Raw genomic sequence first — 12534 nt, forward strand, 5'->3', positions numbered from 1 at the left:
CAAAATAATCAAAAACCCAAACTAATAGTTTTGTCTCTGTTAAACAGGATAACAAAAAGATGAAGAAGTCATTAGAAGAAGAACAAAGAGCTCGCAAGGACTTGGAGAAGCTTGTTAGAAAAGTACTAAAGAACATGAACGATCCATCTTGGGATGAAACCAATTTATAACCATTTTTTTTCTTTTTTTTTTCTTTCTATTGAAAGACCAGTTGTAAAACTGAGCTGGGAAGCCTTCTGACATTAGTCAGTGTTGCATCAAGAGCACTACAAAACAGGATTTAACTGGATCTAGTGATTTCTTGCTCTGAACATGTAGAAACAGCCAAGCCATTTACTGAAGCAATCTGTACTTTAAGTGTGGAGACTCTGGATCCTGAACTCTACTAAACTTAATTTGTTTGCATCTAAATTACCTCATTTTGCAGAAGGTGCAGCACCTGACTAAAAGTCCATGTTTTTCAGTGGCTTTTTAATTAAATATATATTTTTCTTGTAAATATCTGTAATTTTGAATGCATATGTGGTTGGTATATCAGGGCTGATACGTTATTTTTTTCTCTTGTTCTTACAACGCTCACAAGTGTTAGAAATGATGGCAGTACTGTCTTACCTAAGAAGGGTCAGAGTTCTTGGTGGATAATTACGGATTTGCTCCAAATTACCCGCTCGTCACACATGCAAATTTTGAAAGTTGTTTTTCCTATTGACCAGTGTATTTAAATCCTTTACTGTTATTTATGTCTGCACATACATTTTAAAACAGTTTACAATGGTTTAAAAACAGTATTAAAGAACAGAAAATTGTTTGACGGTAGAAACAATTTTTAACAGTACTAATGCCCATGACTTACATTCATGTACACTAATTTGGCAGACTGATCTATTGTGCTTTGGCCACCAGAAGACTGATGTACTTGCCTGCTTTTCATGACTGTGATTTTTAGGTGTTTATGTACTACATTTTCTATTGTTGTGCTTAAACATACAGCTGGCTGATGATTTAATGGATCATGCAGTTTGTTAAAGCAAAAAAAAAAAAAAATCAATCTAATCCAGAATTTTGTGAATAAATTGTTGCTATTTATTTTTATGGTCACAACAATTAAATTCTAGCTAACTTTTTTTTTTTTTTTTTTTGCATAAGATGCATGGGCTAGGCCAAATTCATTCAGAGCTTTGTTTTTATACCACTATGTAAGACTTTGTTTGGAATTCCCAGACTGTGGAAGCAGAGTCATTCCTTTCCCATCCTGTTTTCTCAGCATACTGCTGGTTTCTGTGCTACTAGGGTTTAAATGGAAACAAATCTGGAAATAAGAATTTCTTTCATCATGCTGTAATTCATAATTTGCCTCGCTGGCAAATTTGGAAAACATGCATCATGAACGTGATTGAAAACTTTTATTCCCTAGTCTGAAAGGTTCAATTACTGCAATCCTTTCCTGTATTTAAAATAGGAGATGCTACGTTACTGCAAATGCTGAGCTTCGGTTGGAGCACTTGAAAGACTAAGCCCATTCAAGCTCATTTGTAAGAGTCCCTTGATTTCATCAAACTTTGGATCAAACTATAGCTGGTGCAATTTTCTGAGGGGTTTTTCTTCACTCGACAGTCAGAAGTGTAGGTATAGCAGCAGACCCAGGTCACGCCTTTTGCCCTTCTTGATTTTCTAGTGTCCTTTAACTCTTTTTAAATATAATGTTTGGAACTAAGCAAATGTTTATATAAACTTTAATGAGTTGGTGCAAGAATGATGAGGGTGGTAAGAATTGTTGTGCGCATTTGAATCTAATGAAGAATATTTTTAAAGCTGTTCTTAGCTGAGAAATGTGGATAGCTTTTTTTTAATAGGAAAGAACATAAACGATTACAGGCTTGAGAAGCAATTCTGTGAGAATAGGTACTTAATCTGAATAGACAATTAATTGTCTGATTTTACAAGCTGAATATATTTGTAGGTATTTTAATTTGTGTTCCTACAACTTAAAAATGTCTTCCTTTAATTTTAAAGGAGCAGACTGGGTAAGAAAAGTCTAGAATGTCTACAGTATCTAGCTACATAGACTCACAGAACTTCAAGTGTATGACAATTCTTGATACCAAAATCTTTTCCTTTTGTTTGCAGTTGCACAAAAATGTTGACTGACATCTGTAAATCTTCATATTAAAAAAAAAAAAATGCTCTTGCTAAAAGCTAAGTGATACTAAGCCGTGCAAATTCATGGCACGTGGGCTAAATTTAGAATTGAGAACGCCAATATAATTAAAGTTTCTCTAACACTTACTTCCTGACACTAAGGCTATTCTTGGAGTGAATTTTAACTGTCAGTTGAGCATGTGTAAAAGGACATTCCAGAGGAAGAAGTATAAAAGAAAAACATGGATCTTAGCAGTACTTAGCAAATTTTAACTCAGGAACAACTTCCATCATAACATGGCGTTGTTTTACATTATATTGTAAAGAGTGGCATTGCTGTGTAAATTTGCTGACACTTAGTACCTGTGATTATAATCATTTCTGACAGTACCCCTATACCAATATCTAATGAACATGCCTTAAACACTGGGATCAAGCAGTTGTTAAATATGACCAGGACTTAGGGACTGATTTTATTCAAGGTGGATTTGGATGATGAATTTTTTTTTACAAAAAAATAAAAAAGAAAAAGAAAAAAAATCAAACATTATATGTAGCTCTTGTCCTTAGCTCTAGTGCAGAGAGCAAGATTCAGGCTTTTGGGAACCAAGGAATATCTGAACTTTTTTCTTTTACAATTTGTTATACTGTATATAGAGTGTAAATTTCACCATGGACCTTCTGAATTGTTGGAAACTTTATATAAGCATGGATAAATGGGGCACTGTTTATTTAACCTATTAAAGGGTTATTTCTTTGCTCTCATCATTTAGGGATGAGGAGATGAAGCCATTTCTTATCCTGTAGATGTGAAGCACTTTCAGTTCTAAACTGTTCAAAATGTAGCATAACATTTCTCTGTACTTATTGATGTGTGCGTGTTTGTCTCACCATGTCATGTCATCTTAAATATTAAACAACTGACTGCCTTTGTATAAATTTTTCTTAATGCTGATCATTTAGGGAATTTAGGGTGTCTGTTTACAGTATCTGTGGAGAAGTCAAGTTTAGTTTAGACATCACAATATCCTGATATCGACTACTAAAGTGTTTATGCTACATTATTGTAATTAAACCATGATTTTTCCCCTACCTAACGAAGTGTTACATTTCATCTAATGTGTGGGTTATGAGAATAAGAAGGAATACTTGTTGATTTCTATTTTTTTTTATTATGTTCATATAAATAACCTCTGCTATTTAATAGCTGGAGTGCTGTCTTGGCAGGGCCTGTGGTCTTCTATAATAACAAATCGATGCCTATGAAACAAATCAAGGGTTGTTTAAAGGGGTGCAAAATAGGTTTTTAACTGTCTTGCAGGAATTTTTGCTTTCTTTGGCAACCTGACCTAGGGCAATGTAAGATGCAGGAGATCAAAGACAGTAGCTTGTTAAAGGGAAAAAAGTAAGAAATGGTAGAAAATCAAATTACCACGTAAATAAAGTAAAATACTTGTCTACATCTACGATCGCTCAGAATAGATGAGAAATTTCTGCTAAGAGTACATCACAGGGATGATACTTGGCTGGTGCCACATGAAATAGGTGGGGCTGGTGTGATGGTAGCAACATCACCTTTATTGCTTCATGCACGATGAAGGGATGGGTAATGGGAAGTGTAGGGAGCCATTTGCTTGAGAAGATGGTATCAGTCTTTTGACAAGACATTTGAAGGAGTTGATAAATGAGCTTAGATTGAAATAAAACATCTATTCCAGCTCAGTTTATCAACTAGGTATACTCAAAAAAGAACAGAGGACTTGATTTGTAGTTCTGTATAGCTTTAGTCAGAAGAAATTTTTATTTTCCAACTCTTCTCTTGGTTCTTCATTGTGAAGACCGTTTTGACCTAAAGACTTTTTTGACCCTGGCTGGTTGTCAGATCCCCACCCATCCACTCTCCCTTAATAGAAGGAGGGGGAAAGAATAAGATGGAAAACTTTGTGGATTGAGAGAAAGACAGGAACATCACTTACCAGTTACCATCATGGGCAAAATACATTTGACTTGGGGGGGGGGGGGGGGGGGGGGAAGCAATTTATTGCCCACTGAAAATAGAGGTGGGTGGTGAGGGAGCAAAGAAAAACTAAACACCTTTACTCAACCTACCCCCTCTTCCCAGGGTCATCTTCACTCCCTCATGCTTGACTCTTCTGCCTTACCCCTGCCCTCTCCAAGAGGCACAGGGTGGGTGGGGAGTGGGGGTTGTGGTCAGCCCATAACAGTTCCTCTCGCTCCTTTCTCCTTGTGCTTTTCCCTGCTCCAGCGTGGGTCCTCCCATGGCCTGGAGGCCCTGCCAGGGGCCTGCTGCTGCCTGGGCCCTCCGTGAGCTGCAGTCTCCTTCAGGGCACAACCTTCAACGTGAGGTCCTCGGGCTGCAGTGTGGAGATCCGCTATGATGTGGTCTTCCACGGGCTGCAGGGGGGCGGCCTGCTTCACCAGGGTGGTCTGCACGGCCTGACGAATGATCAACCTGACACTGGAGCAACTCCTCCCCTTCCTCCTCTGATCTGCGTCTTTGCAGGGCTCTTTCCACACACTTCTCAGCACTGCTGCACTCTTCAGGTCCTGTATAGAATACACTGAAACTACCAGCGGCTTAGCTTAGGTAGGTAGATGCTTGCAGCGACAGATGTGTGAGAGATGAATGATGCTAGTCTATTGGGAACAGAAAGTCTTCTCTATCTCATCCTGTCAGTTCACTGGCTTCCACTCCCTTGCTCGCCCCTTACCTGCCCGTTGTTTTTTCAGTCACTTACAGGATTTCCCTCCGAATCACAACGTGAGCTGTGTTCTGACAGGTGACATTTGTGTGTATTTCCGAGGTGCCTATAGAAATGGTAAAAAAAAAAAAAAATACTTCTGGTAAACGTCAACTGCAATCTATTTTATAGTTATTGCCAAGTCACTTGCCTGCCCCAAAGCACTGGGCGTGTTTTCCAAGGGTGTGGTGTGATTTGACAGCCAGAGGAATATGTGGTCAGCGGAAAGCCTTCAGCCTTTGAGAGGGTGTGGGGATTGATAGATCAGAGCTCTCAATGGTGGGGGGGGGAGAGCTACAGAAGTGCTTTGAAACTCAGAATGAGAGGGAAACGCATTGGCCCTGCTGGCCGTTCTTCCTTCAGGCAGCGCTGGACGTGGACCTGGAGACTGCAGCATTACGGGCTGCACTGGTAGAAGCAGCAGATCAAAGATGTGGCAGGTTAAAGATACCCTGCTGCCAGCACAGCACGAAGAGCTGTTTCTGCTCGTACACTGATGGATTTTTGAGGAAAGTTAAAAGATCTTGAGATGCTTTTCACCACAAATGACTGCAGCCACCACTTAAGGTTAGGCATCCCTGAGCTGCTGCTGCTTGTCCAAGGAGTCTTTAATTTACATTCTGTCGGATCTGCTACGCCTACTAGGCTTAGAAATTTAGATGCAGAGCCTGGTGTTACCTGCTTGCTTTGGACTTCTTTGCTTGCTCTGATAGGGCAAGGAATGGGAAAGGAGGAATCATGAGCCAACTATTAACTATGGGAGAGAGAGGGCTAAAATCATCAGGGGAGATGCTGGTGAAATGTGTGTGTGTATCTGGATGTACACGCTGCTGCTGCTGCAGGATCACAGAACTGAAGAGTCTGCACTTCGGAGAAATGCTGAGATGAAGTTTGAGATGAATTTGCCCTGTAAGGCGTGCCTCACATTGTGGAAAAGGGATGCAGGCTTGCTGTATTTCACCTTGTGTGCGCTCTGCTTAAGCTTTGTCTTTGCTTGGCATGAGCCAAGTACCATCTTGGAAGGGGAGCTGTGCCCTGGAACCAAGTCAGCCTTCTGAGCTTTTCATTAGTTCAAGTGGCTGCCTGCGAGCCCAAATCTAATCGTTGTGGTAGAAGAAAATGAGAGCTACCGTTGAATGAGTTACTGTGAACAATTACAATTTTGTTCCTATTCAAATAGTGAAAATCTTGGCAGTCCAAAGATGGCCCAGATGGTCACATTAGTTCCTTGATGTTCGTTCTGATTTCTTCCCCTTCCTCTCTTGAACATCCACAGGATGTCTCTCTGTGTGGTGGAGCTTACGTGGGTGCTTTACCCCAGTCACAGCCTTGAGTGGCTGCGAGTCGGACGTGTCCCCCGCCTGCCTGGCCGTGCACACAGGTGGGAGGATCTGCTGGCTTTCCAGCTCACGCTGCAGCGCTACCAAGGCTGGGCAGGTAAGTCCCTGTGCACATCTCTCTGTGTGCAAGGAGGGAGTCTGGCCACGAGGATGGGTTTGGGCTGACATTTAGGCAGCGGAGGCTGGTACAGTGAGAAATCTTTCACCTATTGGCTACATGCCAATGCCAGGAACTGGATGTGCCATCCGTGGCACCCAGGTTATGATGTTATATGTAGTCCTGGAGAGATTCCCCGAGCTTTTTTTTTAAGCTAATATATTGCTCAGTTTTTGTTAGATATCCCTTGCCCATCAATCAGACTACGACAGCTCTGTTTTCAGTATAGACAGGAGATGAGCAATAGAGAAAGAGCATGTTTTAACAGTGTTTTCCCAGCAGGGGACTGTGTTAGCTTTTGCTTTCTCAGAATCTACTCATAGTTTCCCTGAATTTGTTAATACTGTCCTTCTGGATGCTTTTGGAGCTAACTGGAGTTAGCCTTTTTAATATTTTGGAGCTGCTTTTCAAGCCCCAGGAAATACAGTCTATTAATATTTTATCCTGTTGGACAAAAATTATCAGTCACAGGGCCTGAAGGTGTTCCTGTAGCGTTTGAGCTAGCCGTGACTACGGGATTTGTATGTTTTTTATCACTTCCCATGGCACACGTGATTTATCATAGCATCCGCATGTTCATTATCGCAAGGCTCCTCTCAACACAGTGCAGCGTGGCATTGACGTGAGATCAGCTTTCACTGCGTGGAAAAACTAAGCAAGGGATTTGGCTGCGACCACTGGCTCATTTAATTTCATGCCTTATTCTAGGGCTGGCAGAGGAACTGAGAAACATCCACTGCTAGAGCACAGGCCTCATCCCTTCCCACAGGAACTCCGTTGCAATGCCTACTCCATCCACTGCGTCCTGTTATTGCCATCTTCTTTGTCAGGTGGTATTTCTGCTGGGACTTGAAGACACTGAACTACTTTGCCTGTGCTAGGAAGCGCCTCCTATGAAGACAGGCTGAGGGAGCTGGGGATGTTCAGCCTGGAGAAGAGAAGGCTCCAGGGAGACCTTACAGCAGCCTTCCTGTACCTAAAGGGGGCTACAGGAAAGCTGGGTAGGGACTGCTTGTTGGGGGTGGAGTGATAGGACAAGGGGAATGGCTTTAAACTGAAAGAGTTAAACTGAAATACTTAGACTAGATACTCTTAAGAAATTCTTTACTCTGACAGTGGCGAGGCCCTGGCACAGGCTGCCCAGAGAAGCTGTGGCTGCCCCATCCCTGGAGGTGTTCAAGGCCAGGCTGGATGGGGATTTGGGCAGCCTGGTCTGGTGGGAGGTGTCCCTGCCCATGGCAGGGGGGTGGAACTGGGTTGGTTTTAAGTTCCCTTCCAACCCAAACCATTCTGTGATTCTGTGATCCTAAGATTCAATACTATTTTCCAATAGTACAGCTGGAGTAATATTAGTGAGGAGAAATGAACTAGTAAGGCTGCAACCTAAAACAAGCTTTACTTTGCTGTCATTATGAATAAAAAGGCATATCTTTACGTTTTCCAGAGTGCCAAGATGTTTCAAATTTTTAAAGGGGAGTGGCAACTTCCCATTCCTTATTTTCAGTTCCGTGTCTATATCTTATAAAGATTTCTGTCAAAGGATTTTTCATTTCTCCCTTTGTATCCTTTATGCTACCTCAGTCCTGCTGCATACAGTTTCTTGACTTCAGTGATGGATGGATTTTGTTGTGAGTACCCGTGCTTCTTGTCCTAAATTACATTGTTAACAGCAGACCTGATTCTGAGCAAGGCTTCTCCTCAATGGACCAGTTGGTCCGCCTGGTGTTCTGTTACCTCCATCCCTTCAGTACAGCCCTTAGCCTTAGTGACCTTAAACTATTTGCTGGAAATAAAACCAGGTATTTACTGCCATTACTGATAGATGATATTTTCACACCTAACTGTCCTCAAGCCTCTTAAAGGCTTCATTGTATGTTTTCTGTTTGTAAAGAGCCCTGTCGCTCAGCTGGGCATGGATGTGCTGTAAGTGACCCCCTGAAAATATTTTTCCTGCAAGTGAGATTTGAGTTTTTATTGTTAATCCTCACTATGTAGCCTTTTTTTCTGATCATTTCTTCTGATGCTGTTTCCTGGGTTTGTTTGAACAAGGCAATTTCGTAATTTATTCAGGTACTTCTCTTCCTAGGGCTGAAATATCCTTGTGTGCTTGACATAGCAAGGGAACGTGTTTTGTTCTGTTTTGTTTTTCTTAATCTTTGAGGTCTGATCCCCTCAGTTTATCTGACTTGGCTCTAAGGCCAGAAGATTAAAAGCCTTGGCAGCTTCTGCACTGAAACTGTCCAGCTGGGTGAGGGATTGTCTCTCAGTGTGTTACGAAATAGCTATGGTGCAACCCCCTTTTGCAGCTGGAGCCTGACAGCAGAGCTTCCAGCTGCATCAGCAGGCCTGTGAAGGGATCTGTCCGTTCAGACCATCTGCCGAAGGGTCGCACAGGGTTTAGCCCTAACATCGGCGAGGCGTCCAGCAATGATGCAATGCAACTTGCAAGCAGAAGCTGCAGTCCATGGAAGTGGAAAGGATTCCCCAGCTCCCACCCCGTGGTGGTGTTGGTGAGGGACCTCCTCTGTGTGGAGGGGCTAGAGGAAAGGAAATAAAATGGGCCTTATCCAAAACAGAGTTCTCTGGCGTGGGCTGTTGCATCTCACTCTCCTTTACTCTGTTGAACTTTGTGCAAGAATCTTGCTTCTGTTTGGAGGCAGCTGGGACACAAAGAACGTGTCCCGCCTTGCACCTTGCCTGCTGAAAAGTAGGGAGGGTTGGAGGTGAGCTCTGCCTGAAGGTGTTGCAAGTGTTGAACACTCTTTAGTTTTAAGTAGTTGTCTGTGTGTGCACAGACAACACATCTCGGTACTGAAAGTAACTTTTCCTGCTTGTGGAAAAGAAGAAAAAGGCAGGTGACTGTATAATAAGCAGATTTACACGTTGTTACTTTGGGAGAGTAACAAAGAAACGTATTCAAGAATCTCAGCTTGTTGTCATTTAACAGATTTGATTTCTGGTTGAAGGGAGAACTTCAATTTTTAGGGCTTGATGTACAGAAATATTGCCATGCCTTGTTTTGGGGCTGTAAAACACATTTATAAATGATCAGATTTATGAGTACAGCATACTCGAGTATCTGCTATGGATAGCTGCACAAATCAACACTGCATAATTTGCTTGCTGCGGATTGTGAAACAGGAAAGCTGTCCTGTAAGGACGTCGGAAGCACACCACACAGTTGTAGAAAATATAGTGGAAATTCAGCCTGAAGCGGCCCCCTGAAATGGGGTCTGCCTGTTATTCTGAATACAACGGAGAGCATCAGCATAAAAATTTGTTTTCCAGTTATTTTCTTTTCTGTCAGTTTGTGGTCTGCTGGAATTCTTTCAGATGCCCCTTTAAAACAATTCAGATTAACTGGGTTTTATTAGGAAGCAAACTGAAATAACACTTCAGTGCAAGAAGTGACTACTGGGGAAGCATTCGATCGAAAAGCATGTTGCTCTCCAGCTATCCCAAAAGGCTTCCTGCTCATTAAGAGTGTCACATTTTATCAGCATCCACCATGGGATACTTAACGGTGATCAGTTAAGCCTTCTGCAAGGCTGAGGATGCTCAGAGGAAGTGTAACATAAGAAGCACTGCTGTAGGGCAGGAGGAATAGCTGTATGGGTGTGCGAGGCTGGATGCATCTGCACAGGCAGGCTTGACCTGAGATGCTATTCTGAGCACGTGCCAGAAGGATTCTTCTTGGCAATCCAAGAAAATCAAAGTCAGGTTCAACGGGCCAGTTGAACCACAGTGTAGCAATGGTCCTCCTTTGTGTTCTACTCCAGATCAAAAGAATGGCCATCAGCAGGTTTGCACGCAGGTAAGGTAGGTGGCCTCATGCAGCAGTGCACTGGGGAGAAATGGTGAAGGAAACGGGGAGCTACGACACAGAACTGAGCTCTGTGGTGAGACACATACAGCAATAATGCACTTTTCTCTTTATCCTGATAGGCCAAGTACTGGCGTGATCCTTCAGCACAGCAGCATGTCCTGTGTGCGATGTATGCTGTGAAGAGCAGGAGTGTGAAAATATGCCTGGGAAGCGGCAGACGAGGAGGAGCTTGGCGATGCTCAAAGCCTGGGCTACTGGAAGAGGTTTGAGGCAAAGGGGAGAACAGGGCTAAAAATACTGCACAACCCACAGGCACGATCCCAACTGAGCTTGGAAATTTTGTAGTGGGGTTTTGGCCACGGAGCTCCTCGTTCTGCTGTTCTCCACTGTTTCTCCTCTGAGTTATGCCTTCCATGTCTGGCAGTGACACGGACTCCATCCAGAACACTGGGTGACCTGACCCAGCTCTGAGGCAAAAAGGTTGGGGAGCAGGTCCTGAGCAGCTGGAAAAGCCTCTGCTGAATGCTTTGGTTTTCTCTCTTGCATGTGCCTTAGATCCCTCCTCTGCTTTTTCGCCTTTGTTTCCAGGTGGCTTTCCAGCAACTTGTGTTCTTAGTGTTGTTGGCAGAGAGCCAGCAGGGTGCCCACTGTGAAGAAGCATTTAATTTTAGTGTGTTTCCTTACAGCTTGCTTTCTTCCAGTCAGGTATGTGGGGTAGTCTTCTAAATCAGGCAATAACATGGAGGCTAAACGCTCTTTTAGTGCTCAAATGAGGACATCCTCAAGCTGTCCACAGGGAAGCTTTCCAGGTAGGGTTAGAAAGCAGTGAAGAAGTTTACTCTGCACATACACCCATTTTACAGGTGGTGGCTGTGCACATCGTGATATATTAAACTACTCTGTGAGCTATTACTGGCTTTCTAGGCAAAACCATGCTGGTGTGAGGCTGCTCGGCCTGTTGCCTCAACTGTTGAAGTATTTAGAAGAGGTCCATGATCGGTCATAGTGAGGTGGCGTTTGTACTTGGCTTGACTTGAGGAGGATCCTTAGCCAAGGAGCTCTTTAGGTCTAACCAGCATTGGCTTATTTGGAATTCAAGAACCTTTGTCAAACGTGGTTGAAGTTCACAGGAGGTTCAAAAATTGTTCAGGCTGGGCGGGAGTATGGAAAGCAGATGAGCTGGCCAAGTGATTTTGTGGTTCCTGGTACCTCAGGAAAGTGAAGTAGAAACAGTGCTTGCAGACCTGGAATGAAACAGGTAATTGCTCATCACTCTTGAAACAACTGCAAGCAATATGACTGATCTGGGCCGCATCAGACGCAGCTGTTTTATGGGGCAGAAGGCAACTGTATGTGTGCAAGAGATGCCATTTTTATTGCCATGTCATGTTATTGAAAATGCCATTTTCATTGGCATTTCATTTTGAAGCATCACTTTTCCCCCGGGAGTGCTGATACAGGATTTGTGCAGTGCTTACCACAGTGGTGATGAGCAGGGTGCTGTCGATCTGGGATATCAGCGAGGAGAAGTGACTCCTAAAAGGCACACTACTCGGGACGTGGTGCCTGCGTGTCCGTGTCTGCTGTCCACCATGGATGAAACCTGCTGGAGGCTGTGCTTGTGAGCAGCTGTCAGGTCATGTGGATGTTTGCAGTTTAGCTAAAAATCCCTTTATAAAGCTGATAATGCTTTGCTTGTTTAATTGCCAAATTCTACTTTAAGAACAGCTGCCCGGCAGTTTTGGAATTGTACTGTTGGGCTTTTGTCCCTCTGTTTGTCCCCTTTTTGTGTTGCTCCCCACAATAACTGAACCTAATTAGGTACAGCTAGCTGCTGAAGTAGTACCATGGATATTTGACATTTATGTATATATATTATACACTTATATAGATATTTAAAAAAAAAATGCTGATAGAGGGAAACTCACCAAGTTACAGATACCCTCTGCACCTTGAGCAAAGCAGATGAGAGCAAAATTGAACTTGCTCACCAAAACCCAGCTCCATTAGTTTGTCATGGACACAAACCCTGTTATCTCTTCAGTGCTTTGTCTCTCCTGCTCATGGCACAATGTCTGTCACTGTTCCCAAGCCCTTTCTCCTTTTGATGCCCATGTTACTGGCTCTTGACTGCACAGAGCTCATGCTCCATGCTGGCTGGTCTGCTCCTGGGCAATCTTTTTTCTTCAGCTTTAATGGCTCTGCAAAGTCCATTCCTCAGGCAGCCCTGATCAGATCTGACCTTCTCGGACTCGGCTTTTATTCACCTTTCCCTGAAAGCACCCTGCCCTGAACCAAGCACTCCCTCCC

General features: G+C 43.2%; 1 protein-coding gene across 5 annotated transcripts in view; it reads left to right on the forward strand.

Annotated features, from left to right (window-relative positions):
* Positions 1-3236, forward strand: part of ARHGEF7 (Rho guanine nucleotide exchange factor 7) — a 118959-nt gene extending 115723 nt beyond the window's left edge. For 4 of the 5 annotated variants that reach the window (XM_035318177.1, XM_035318194.1, XM_035318186.1 and 1 more), the window contains one exon: positions 48-170. In XM_035318177.1, coding sequence (XP_035174068.1) covers positions 48-170 — 123 coding nt within the window. Of the gene's footprint in view, positions 1-47 lie in introns of all 5 variants that reach the window. The other variant, XM_035318168.1, reaches the window with a different exon arrangement.
* The last annotated feature ends 9298 nt before the right edge of the window (positions 3237-12534 follow it).

This window comes from Oxyura jamaicensis, chromosome 1 (assembly GCF_011077185.1).
Source record: "Oxyura jamaicensis isolate SHBP4307 breed ruddy duck chromosome 1, BPBGC_Ojam_1.0, whole genome shotgun sequence".
Taxonomy (NCBI): domain Eukaryota; kingdom Metazoa; phylum Chordata; class Aves; order Anseriformes; family Anatidae; genus Oxyura; species Oxyura jamaicensis.